Below are 12,768 nucleotides of genomic sequence, written 5' to 3'. Positions count from 1 at the left end.
ATATATATATATATATATATATATGTTTATATATATATGTTTATATATGTTTATATATATGTACAGTATATATAAACATTTTTTACAAACGTAAAAAAAATCATTTCTAAAAACCTTCACCCACCCCAAAAGTTTTTGTATATATATAAATAAATTGGTGGACCAGAACTCAACACAGACAGAAAACTTAAAGGTTTGTTTTGGTTTCAGTATGAAAATCATACATAGATTAAGAGATCAGTGACTTCTAAGATTTGATGTACTGTCTGACAGCGCTCTGATGACACCACAGACAAACACCATAATCTATATTGTACAAGCTGAGGGTAATATCATTGTAAATGAACCCCCTCTGAGAAATTGTGACATCACACTGACAGCATCTTTGACAAGACTGTAGTCACAAATGTAGCACTCCTGACCAAATTCACATTCTTAAAATGAAGATGTCGCTCATATTTCAATTGAAACGTCCATCAAAGTTAGTTCGCTATCCGCTGGGGATTAACCCACAATTCCTTCTCCTCGGAGACATTCACCGGCTTGAGCAGTGATCACATACTGTAGCTCCAGCCAGATGATGGAATGATTACGTACTCACACGCCTAGGGTATCCCTCTCTGTGCTCTGTGAAAGAGAAGCCTCCAGTCACTGCTCAGTGGCAGAAGATGCATTACATTACATTGACATTTGAAATAGTCCCTGTGGTGCTCCACCATTGCGTTGACTGACAGACCAGCTTGGGAAACCTGTGCTGTCCCATAATTCACCAGATGCTCTGTGGTCTCACGGATTCCCTCTCATTGTGACATCGCAAAATGCACAGAACTGCTTCAGTGTCGCTTTTTTTCATTCCAGTCACTCTAGGTGTTTTGGTGAAATTTGTCTTTTTGCCTTCTTAACATAATCATACACAATATTGTTCATTCAGCTGATTCAACATGCACAGTGAGAGTTGCTTGGAGAGCACCATGCAGTTGTTAAGCCATTTTTTATTCAACACTTCATAATCAATTGTACTGACCTTTATATAGCTGAGTAGCAATCCACAAATGATGGTTTGCAATTGCTCCGTCTATCTGCACTCAGAAATGTATGATCTATATCATTTCCTACCATCTGTTATTTACAGTAGAGTTTGAAAACACGCCATTACAGAGCGTTATATGGTGTTCTCTCCTGACATATAGTATCGTTACAGACAGTACAGGAGAAAAATGACAAATCTGATGGTATTAATCAAGTACTTTAATACTGCTACATCCATGTTTCTTTGAAATATAGAATGTGATGTAAAACATTTCTTCATATTTAAGCAACTACTTCGGTTTCACCTTTTTACATTTGCAAGATTAAACAAGTGCTTGTCCCAAAAAATAATTATAAACCTCATCATTGTTAAAGCATTTACTTCTCTCAGCTGATCATTTATACTTACATGAGCCAAAACTCATTATAGTTCAAATATATAAAACTATATATATTAACTTGAAGCAGCGGGAGTATACCATAATGAGACAAGGACGCAATAAAAGCACTAACACTCATTATAAGCTAGTTTTGTTAACCCTTTGTTATATGCTTGTATCATTGTTAATTATGTGTGACATGCAGGGACGGCACAGCAGTAGACTTTGGAGGTCTGAGCTCACAGTTTAAAAATCGTTGCTCATTCCATAACAAATCCAATGGCAGCCTCATAATGCTGAAAGCTGATTGTATGGAAGCAAATGATGGGCATAAAGAATCAATACGCGTGTTTTGATTGCTTATCCTTGGTGTCCTGGATAATTAGGTCTGAATGTCATATCTTTGACTTCGAACTCTACTTGAATTTTTTACATCTGAATTGAACGTTCGAATTTGAGCAGTTTTAATATTGCTTTAGGATATCTGAATTTGTGAACCCAATGCAGAAAGGAAACGAAATTGCACAACCTGAATGTGCTGATGTAATTCTTTGGATATGTGGTTTTCCAAGCTAAAATGTTTCAGTGGTATTTCAATTTCAACACGTTCAGAGTGATTAAAATGGATTTTCAGTTATAAAATGCTGATCTTCATGGCCATCATTTGCTCATAGTCAACGGTGCAGTTGGGTTTCAATTATTCTTTTATTTTACTTCATAAAACTAAGTTATTTAGTTTTACTTGTTCAGGGGAAAACCAGACTAAGAATAAGCACCAGAGGAATATCTCCGACAGGCAGAACATTACAAGCTCCCAGGCTGCCTTCAAAAGTACAACAAAACAGCCGTGCTGATCTGCTTAGCCATCCTGCCCCTCAACCCCCTAATGAACAAGGGCAATGGAGCTCTTGGGTTTTGCCTCTGCCTCTTACCCTAACTTAACAAGATGTCCCCCCACTCACTAGCTTTCTCTCAAACACACACAGACACGTATGCACGGTGGTGCACAAAGCCACACACCTCCCAAACCCCAAACCACTAAACCTCAGACCAATCTGTCTGTAGCACTAAAGTATTATTAGACTTACACACTCTCAAAGGGGAAACAGTGAGTGCTGAGAGCTGGAAGAGGAGATATGCTACAGGGGCTACTAGTTCCATTAAAATGGCATTCACTGGGGTCTTTGTTATCATCGGCCCTGACGTTTTTCAGGATGTAGTGGGGCTCGCCGATCCATGACCATCTCATCTATCTTTCAGGATTTGAAGGAAGTTGGTGTGAAATTGACACCAATGAGTGCAGCTCAAATCCATGCCAGAACCAGGGCAACTGTGTGGACCGGGTCAACAGCTACAGGTAAAGAGCTTTGTAGTGATGTCCTTCAAACATTAGTAAATCCAACGTATCTCGACCATTATACTGTAATTTTGATACACTATGCTAAAAAATTTGCTCTGAGCTCATGCCCTTTCTTCAAATGTATTTTAATGGATTTATAATAATGTACCATTTCAGGTTAATAGTAGGTGAAATTGTTAATAAAACAAATGTGCCTTAATTGCTCTTGTAATGCAGCCCTTATTTTTGAACAGTCAAAATCCATGCTTATGTCACTGTACTGCGTGTGCAATCAGACTAAATATGATGTTTAGGGAATATTCAATTTCTATAGATTCCCCCCCCCCCCCCCATCTGTGCATGTGCTAGTGGGAAACAGATAGATCTTCTATTTTCCATCTGAGACAATGTATCCGTATTAATGATTTTTCCTATCCAGCTGTGATTGTACGAAGGGATTTTCTGGCCTTCACTGTGAGGAAGACGTCAATGAGTGTTCTTCTAGCCCTTGCCACAACTCTGCCGTTTGTCAAGACCTCGTGAACAAGTAAGTATTAATATAATTCCTTTTTTTTTTTTGCTTCCACATTGCTCCTTAGCCTTTTTTGTATTGTGCACTTAAAAGAAAATGCACATACCATTAAAGGCCAAGCAGCTTTAATTTCCTGCATTTGTTTTAAAAGGCCAATAAATAAAACCATTCTCCGAAGAAAATGCACAAGGTTGTGATCTTTCTCTTCAAAGTGTTCTGGTTTATATAACAAGCCTGTCTTCATCCTTGACACACATAAGCTGCTATTCTAAAGACAGAGAGCGAATTCAGCAGGAACACATCATGTATCTAGATCGGGCTTTACTCCACTGGTGCTTCTCTCTGCTGTGCTTAATGGGAGCCCCGGGGCTTCCGGGCTTAGTCGGACAGATGGGTAGTGAAGTCCCAGGGCCAATTTGAGTCCTAAATGGTTTGTCTCCAGTTTGTCTCCCGTCATGATTTTTCTCCCATGTGACCTGGCCCTGCTCAGAGTGCTCCCCTGATTGCACAGTCCAGGGAGTTCACATCAGGTGTGCTTTAACCTCGCTGCCCACCACAAACACACTGCACACGCCGCTATCTCCATCTCCCTGACCCAACAAGCCGAACAAGTCCATCTGTACTGGGGTGATGAATCAGACTCTGCAGCATACTCAGTGAGCCCTTGCTGTCTTTTTACTTTTCGTTCGATACTTTGAGTTTGACTCTGTAAAAGTTGCATCTTTTTCTCTCATCCAGTGCATGTAGGTACGACTAATTGTTATCGACTAGCAGATTGTTACAGTTAGTGTAACTCAGTGCAATAAAGAAAGTGTTACTTGTTCTGACAGAGATGTCTCAGATCAGTCCAGCAGTTTGAGTTGATGTTATTAGGCAGCACAGTTCTGCTGTGGCATTATAAATACCACCACTGGTGTCACTGATGAAAAATGATGTCAAGCTAATCAAAAGCTGTAGTTTAGATTTTAGCACAGAGGTGTCTAATGACTTGTTTTCTTATTATCTCACTTACAAACATAATAAGCATTTCCTCCGAGGTGTGTGGTCAGGGGATATTAGACTCACCGACAGCTGAAGGGAGGAATTAGAATTGAGTAAACCACATTATTGGACAGATGAAGCTCTTAAGTAATAAGTCACCAAATATAATTCACATTAGGTACACACAGGGGAACATAATTGCTGCCCTATTGTTTTGTTTTTTAAGAGCTGCCTATCAGTTTGAGAGTGGAAAATGGTTTATTGGTGGGGTTGTAACACACACACACACACAGTGTTTTTCTCCAGTTAATTGCTTCTACAAGAGTGTGTGCAGTTTTTGCTGAGAAAAAGAACACTGCATATTTTGAAGCTCTGCTAAGAACTAAACTAAACACAAATAAAATATGATCTCAATACTGTCTGACACACTGGTCTTCATTGGATTTCACTTTATTTCCTAATGATTGAGTGTTATCTTCCTTAGGTTCCACTGCATTTGCCCTCCTGGTTATTTTGGAACGCTGTGTGACCTGGATGTGAATGAGTGTGAAGTTTCACCTTGCCTACACGAGGGTATCTGTATCAACACGCCCGGGGGCTTCAAGTGTGTCTGTCGCCCTGGATACTCAGGTAGCTCTTTTGCCCTCAAGTGACATGAAGATCAATATGAGAGTCTAACTAAAAAGCTTATCAACACTTGCTGCGGCCGCACGCTATTATGGACACTCTGACACAGATCTGGCTTAGTGTAAAAAAAAAAAAAAACGGCTTTACAATACTTGCTTTTAATTAGCCCACCTGCCTCTACGAGATACAGTGGCTGCCTTTCAGTAGAGGCAGCGAGATCGATTCACGTCGCGTGTTTTATCTGATGAAAACATCTCAGTGTCTGTGAGTTTCATTTATTTCATTTCATCAGCTTCTTTAGTCTTGGAGCGCTAATGTTGTTTTACTTCAATCCATTTGTCGTATTTTCCACTTATGCGGATATCAAGCTATTTTAGAGCAACTGTGTGTGTGTGTGTGTGTGTGTGTGTGTGTGTGTGTGTGTGTGTGTGTGTGTGTGTGTGTGCGCGCACTAAAGCTGAGTCCTGTCAGGTACTGGGAAGATTAATTTCATTTGTCTTCCGCACTGTATCATCAATTTATCCTTCCCCAGTTGAGAAGGGGAGAGGGGGGGGGGATCTCTGAGGTATTGCTACTCTGGAGAGCCGAACCTGACACGCATGGCCCAATTCCCACAGAAGCAGCTTTTATTATTAGGCCTACGCACAGCATAGTACAAGTCATTACTTTTTCTGTTGCTCTAAGCTCATCTGAGGAAACGGTTCCCCAAGAGAGCAAGTGGCCAGAGGGTACAGTTTGGATTGGCTGAAACCAACTAGAACTCATACAAAATATTTGCTCTAGTAACAGCATTGCAACTTTTTACAAAACACGAGCGGGTTCGTTGTGCTACACTGTAGCTGTGTGTGACTTCTTTTTATTCTAGTCTAATAGTACATTTTTCATCTTGGGGTGATTCATCACATCCTATTTGTGCAGCCTGATTGGAATTGATTTCAATGTTATTCTGCTTTGGTGGTGTGATGCGTCATCTCCTCTATCTATGAAATACTGTAACTCGTTGTGTCACTTGATGGTATTATCATATTATTTGCTTCAGCCATCAGGGAAGTCAAGGTTATTGTTGTTTTTTTTTGCATATCGAATGCCAACATTCATTTTGACTGTAACAGTTGAAGCTGCTTACTAATAAATCAATCTCATGCTTTATCTACTCACTCTCATGGATGTGATTAAGCCATAATGACACTTCATTCCCACCTGGATCGCTAGTCATAGTGGATTTTCTTAGTGGTTGGTTGTTGGTCAGTGTGTCAGTGCGTCGATATTTTCTGTTTTTATACAGAGTTTTTTCCATAGTATAAATGCTTGGACCATTACCTGACTTTTCTAAACTGATCGGTTCTCGATGACCCACTTAAAAAGTATACATTAAGATTAATAAGCTGCTTTTTTATGTTTTCCAATCCGGTCAAAATGAATCACGTGCTTAATAGCAACCTTAGGTTATGGCTGTAACATAATCACAAGCTTTATTGCTATTTACAATATCATTTTGTCTTCCGTGAGATATTGACAAACACTTTAAAGCATGCTGTGTCTTACGCCGTACGACTGTCTTGGCAGTTGCCTACATCTCAGCTGTCTGACCATTATTTAGTATGTTTTGTCTAAAAGGCTCTGCAATCACAATAATGTATTATTTAACTGTGCTCTGTACTGAGGTCAGAAGTCATTACAGCGACGTGATTAATGGGTAATCGTGTTTGTATAAATCACAGTTTAAGCACACTATTCGTCACCTTCTGTTTTCTCTTCTTCACCCATCATTAAGGAGCATGTTCCCTTGAGTGATAGCACAGTGCAATCAGCACATTGCTGCAGCTTCCTCAGTCAGCACATTGGTGGATGATGCTCCGGCCCGGGCAATGCTGTTTGCTGTTAAGGCTTCAGCAGATTCAGTATTTTACTGGGTGAACTTGATGAATAACATTCGGTCACTATTTCGATGTTTGCCACTGAGGCTTTAGAGGTGTAGTGTACATTTAACGTAAACAGAATACTGGAATTTATTATTGTATCAAGAACAAGACAGTTCTTGCCACTTTGAGACAGAGTTAGTACATGACTTATACATGTATTTTTGGGGCTGAGTACTGATTAGTACGTTTTTTAAAAGCTATTTCAGACCCTTGTTGACCAGTCTGCAGCATTAAATATTCAGTATGTAATCCCATATCTCATTCATAGTTCAGTCCTTCAGATCTGACCTAAATACAAACATCAAATGATATAGTGTGAGCATCAGTCTATGGGCAGTGGGATATAGAAGTGTCATTCAATCGTTTACAACAACAAAGTAACTATATAAAGTAATTGATATCTCATTGGAAACAAATGTAAAATGTTAATCAAATAAATAACATTTCTGAGTGAATTTTATAAAGAATGAAGAACAAAGACATCTGCCAGTATCAGTCTGTCCTCCTGTCTTATGTCCTCCTGTCCTCTGTCCTCCTGTCTTCTGTCCTCTTGGCTGCTGTTGGCTGATCCTGCGTGCTGTGCTTGTGTAAACATAGCAGCAGTGGCCGATTCAAATGGGTTTTGTTTCGCTTACATGTCCGTTCTTGTTGTATTGAAAAAACGATTGACTTTTTACTTGCAAATATTTTAACAACAAGCGTAGTTGCCGTCAACTTTAAAATCCTTCACTTCACCTGGTTCACTTCACGACAGCGGCCTCTCTGCTCGTGCTTTGTGCGTGTTTCATACACTGATTAAAACATAGTTATGAATATTATATTCCAATGCTGCCAATTTAGCCTCCTAAATGTTACACACTGTCGGTTTATTCATTCTCTTTCATGATGAAACAAAGCAGGCATGAAATTAATTCTTGTCACTTTGTTTACATCTTTCTCAGCCAATGGATGAAAAGCTTACCTCACGATTGGGTCAGTGGTGGGTTTTTTTTCTCTCAATTCCTGGAAGTTGAGATTTTAGTAGTTGGTACATAATATTTTTACCACTTTAGTGAAAAACAACATCATAAAAATGCCTGTTTGTAGAATTAGGAACAACCCATTTATTTTTAATTCCCCAGCAAAATGAGTCACTTCTGTGGATCTCTCTGAAGAAGTGCTATAATTTAGACTACTACAAACAGTCATTAGTGTGTTTTCCCAATGTCTGTCTCTGATTTGTTGGCAGAAGGTGGACACATTTTGACACATTCTGTTATCTGGTGATTCCTTCACAGCTTGAACTCTCCCCTCCGTTTCTTCTCTGATCTCATTGCTATATTTGTGGGGTCTGCATGAATAATAAATAGCATCCACTCTTTGAGTAAAGCTGACTTACTTAGTGAGTCCTCAGAGTTATCTTAAATGTGGCTGATGGACGGTGAAGATATAAGTTGTTTTGAGTGCAATTCATGTGTTCTCTTTGAGTCAGCACAATTGGTGCAGCACAGTTTGTATGGAGGATCGTGCCTTGCTAGAGATGGTACTATGGAGGCACAGCTGTAAGGATATATAGTGCGTATAGTATGTGACACACTTTTCCATTAGTTCAGTGCTGCACTTCACTGAATCCTCTCAGGGACGTTGACTATTGTTGCAACATGCGCTGGTCCTTTAGTGGGCTAGGGCTGTATATATCATGTTATTATATTGACACACTTTTTTTAAAAAGTCTTTGTCATAATTCATATTCTGTTGTTAAATAAGTTTAAACAGTTTTTAAAGGGTCGCCTTACCCAAATTACAAAAACACAAAGCAAGTGAGGTAGCTTTGGTTTTATTTGCCCCTGAGACTGCTGCCTCCATCCTCACATCATGGAGGGAGTAACCAGTACACTGTTTCTGGAACAAATTTGGGTAAAACTGGCATTTCAAAGACATCATGCATCTTTATATCAGTAGTTTGTATTTGGTTCATTTGTTTCACAGTCACATTTTTAGAGAAATTATTTCATTTAATTAGTTGTTTATTGTACTACACTCTGCTATCAGTGGGACACAAAACAAAGTCAGTGGGTTTTCACTTTAATTCAACACAGGCCGGTTTTTACAACAAGATGTAAACATGAATTCTTGTTTAGGTTAGGGCTATTTCCATGATCCATTAATCTGTTAATCAATTTTTAAAAGAGTTGATTATTTATTTAGTCAATAAATCACAAAAAAATGGCCATTTCCCCAGAACCCAAGGTGATGTCTTCAGATTGCTTGTTTTATTTGATGAACAGGCTAAAAGCATAATATATTTAATTTAGAGTCATAAGGATTTTAAGAAAAGCAGCAAATACTCATATTTCAGAGGCTGGAACCACTGGATGGTTGGCAATGTTGCTATATGAAATACAAAACAATTAATCAATATTCACAATTGGTTGGGAATTGTTTCTCTATTGATAAAATAATGAATTCATTGACTGTTTCATCTCTGGTTTAGATATTGGTGAGTCAACATTTTAATACCCGGCAGGCAGACTTTGTCTTAAGTATAAGCTATTAATGACTCATATGTCATTTCCCCTTTCTTTAGAGATCTGCGGTTACAGCATATAACAAACTGTTTCTGTTCATAGCCATTCCTCCTACTATCATTAGACACATGAGCCATATCCATCTTTTAAATTCAAATAACAGATGTGAAGAAGTTCACACGATATTTTGTAGAAGACTAGGGTGTAAAACTTGGTTAAAAACTTCCAGTAGGATATAATATTTCTGCTTTCTGCTTTGATTCACTTGCTATTCATGTAGCAGATGGATACTGATAATTAAAGCTAAAGTGTCAAATAGAATCACAAGACACAAGATAAAGGCACTTTGAATTAGGTTTTTTTCATGGCAAACCCTTTTCATCAAAAACATTCAAGGGATGTTGACAGTAATAGTAAACTAATATGCGAGCAAGAGGTAACTTGAGGTGAAAAACCCAGAGATACTTTAATGCAATACCAGTAAACTACACACAGCACGTTCTTGTTTACCATCTCTGCCAGCCTGTGACCACTTTTTATCAAAGCTTACTACAGAGACCAGAGATAAAAATAAAATAAAAAAAACATGTCATGTTGGCGAGGCAGCTTTATCTGGACAGTATGCGGCTGTTAGGAGACAGTGTTTTGCTCTCAAAGTACTGGTTGCATCTTGTAGTTAACTCTGAGAGACCCACATAGACCCGTTGCTGTTTTATTTAAGAGGATCTTTAGGGGGAGATAGCAGGTCAACAGTATATGCCACAGAGAAGTGTATACATCATCTAAAGATTCATTTTGAAATGCAGCTCAGCTGTGTGTGTCAAGTGGTTCTAGTCATAAATCAGAAGTAGAATTATTTTAATTAAATTATGAAAGTGTAATAGGGCTTAGAACATTATGATGGAGGTATATGATGACCTTCCTAATGCTCTATGATGTCCCATAGACAAAGCCATGCTGTAATTTGGTATCAAAAACATTTGACATTCGGAGATTTTAATTATTCAGCGATTGGTTAGCGAGTACTTCTGCGAATTCCTCAGGTCTTCTCATTTCTTACGACAGCAGTATCTCCACTCTAGCTTTAAGATGTTGAGCCCACTACAGCATCTTTAAGACAGTATGTCTGCCCTTAGAGGGCAATGTTTTGTAATATTTTTGTGTAAGTTTTTGTTTAGTGATTTCGCAGGAATCTTAAACTAACTTGCGATGATAAATCCACAAATCCAAAAACAGAGTCTCCGTAGTCTGATTCAGGGTCAGCCAAGACGGCAAGCAAACGAGGAGAAAATTGGCAACAATACCACAATAATTATGTATAAATGTGTCTTTAAGATACACATGGTGAGTTGTTCACTTTGATGGATCTTGTGCCTCAAGTTTAAGGTCTTTGCAAGTTGGTTTGCATATCATACAGTTTTCATGATGCTGATTTTCATCTTTTATAATTGTCCGCTGTGTGTTTTGGCTGACAGAAGTGTAGAGAAGGATGTACACATGTTTATTGGGCTTAAACATAAGTCCTTTAGTTTTTCATTCAATGCTAATCATACGGTAACATTGTCATGTAATGACAACGGCATATGTTACCGTATGATTAGCATTGAAGGATAAAGGTGGTGTTTTTTTCTTTTAATTATATTGTCCCATTGTAAGTCCCATACAAAGACATACACAAACAACAAATTCATCCTGACAAGCGTATCTCTACCTCACACCTCCACTGCATCCAGAAACTATTATAAATATATGAAATAGCCATACTGACGATTTTGTCAGCATATTCCTTAATTGCATTAAACATAGCCGGTGTAGTTTATTCCTCTAGCTTTGTCAAACTCACAAAACAGTGTAAAAGCGGGACCATGTCCCGGAGCATGTGCAACGGTGTCTCCACAGATCTTGCAGAATAATCAAAAGTCACCCTGTGTCTAGTTTGTAATTTGCAAAGACTTTCATAGATTTTTGACGTTTTTGTCATATTTGAAAACTGAATTATAAAATTTTTTAAAAACGTTCTCTTATCAAGTTGTTGAGTATGTGATATCTTACTAAAATACCCTTCATTTCCTAGGGGCACGGTGTGGAGTTGACATCGATGAGTGTGTTTCAAACCCATGCCGAAATCGTGGGAAATGTATCGACGCGCCTAATCAATACCACTGCTTGTGTCTTGATGGCTTCATCGGGCTCCAATGTGAGACGAACATTGATGAATGCGTGTCAGCGCCTTGTCTTCATGGGAGGTACAGATTTTTTTTGCTGTCATTTAGAACAGAAAGACTGCAAATGCAGTGTGGAATTTGCATGGAATTATTTTTAATTACACTCCTTGCCAGTGCAGTGAGCGGAAACACATGTCACCTGTTGTATAGAGTCATTAATTCCGTTAAAGGGGAAATGCTCAATCATTCAAAAGATTATATCTCTAAGGATTCTGCATGATCTATACAGCAAAAGATCTGAGTTTTGGTTGATTTCAATTCTAACCCTGTCTGTTGCCTTCTCAGCTGTGAAGATGGAGTAAATTCATACTCCTGTCTTTGTGAATCTGGATGGAGCGGCAGGAGATGTGAAACAAACATTGACGTGAGTTGGGCTCGATTAATGAACCTGCTGGGTGATCAAAGGGAATGACGAGAATTTTCTAATCTTTGTGTGGCCTTTGGTATCACCACCTCTATTGATTTGTGTACAAGATAAGTCAATTGACCTACCTGGATCATGTGAGCATTGTACAAATACCTGATTAAAAGAAATTGCTTAGTCTAATGACTAATTGATTTAAACCACAGCTTGTGCTGGACTCTAGAGATAAAACATCGAGTTGCTTACAATGTCTGAGTATTTAGTTCAGTGGATAATCTGATCATCTGCATTTTAACTACTAACAAGTTATTCTAAACCAAAGTTGTTACTTTTTAGTTTTTTAATCGCACACTATGCATTTTAGATGGTAAATTGTGCATGTCATGGTCATATCTGTCAAAATGCTTACTTTCATTTCCAGGACTGTGCCTCCAGTCCCTGTTTGAACAGAGGCTCATGTGTGGATCTCATTGATAAATATGCATGCTTCTGTCAGGAAGGCTACACAGGGAAAACCTGTGAGGCTGATGTAGATGTCTGCAAAGAAGCCGCTTTTAGTGTCTCACTGTGTTTCAATGGAGCCTCCTGCCTTGACGGTGAGGGATCAAACTTTACATGCAGGTGAGTTGTACCACTCTTAGAAGTCTTTTGTTGCTTTAATGAAATGATACTGAAACAAATTGTGAGTGAAGAATGTGCCACCATTCATCTCAGTAAACTGAATATGTGCTCCGTGAGACTGGAATGCTTTTTGGGTATAAGTTGGGTTTGGGCTTAATAAACAGTAAATATCCACATCTTGGGGAGTTGTAAGTATCACAGGTGAACTGGTAAAAAATCTGTCCTCCCCGTTAAAATTGTG

At 38.6% G+C, this 12,768-nt stretch overlaps 1 protein-coding gene across 4 annotated transcripts in view; it reads left to right on the top strand.

The window, feature by feature from the left end:
- Positions 1 to 12,768, top strand: part of eys (eyes shut homolog) — a 154,088-nt gene that overhangs the window by 68,928 nt on the left and 72,392 nt on the right. For all 4 annotated transcript variants that reach the window (XM_031873088.1, XM_031873083.1, XM_031873080.1 and 1 more), the window contains 6 exons: positions 2,670 to 2,766; positions 3,188 to 3,295; positions 4,746 to 4,891; positions 11,392 to 11,563; positions 11,828 to 11,906; positions 12,328 to 12,527. In XM_031873088.1, coding sequence (XP_031728948.1) covers positions 2,670 to 2,766; positions 3,188 to 3,295; positions 4,746 to 4,891; positions 11,392 to 11,563; positions 11,828 to 11,906; positions 12,328 to 12,527 — 802 coding nt within the window. The remainder of the gene's footprint in view (positions 1 to 2,669; positions 2,767 to 3,187; positions 3,296 to 4,745; positions 4,892 to 11,391; positions 11,564 to 11,827; positions 11,907 to 12,327; positions 12,528 to 12,768) is intronic.

This window comes from Anarrhichthys ocellatus, unplaced genomic scaffold (genome assembly GCF_004355925.1).
Source record: "Anarrhichthys ocellatus isolate YVR2014 unplaced genomic scaffold, GSC_Weel_1.0 scaffold3, whole genome shotgun sequence".
Taxonomy (NCBI): domain Eukaryota; kingdom Metazoa; phylum Chordata; class Actinopteri; order Perciformes; family Anarhichadidae; genus Anarrhichthys; species Anarrhichthys ocellatus.
This window is presented reverse-complemented; position numbering and strand designations above follow the sequence as displayed.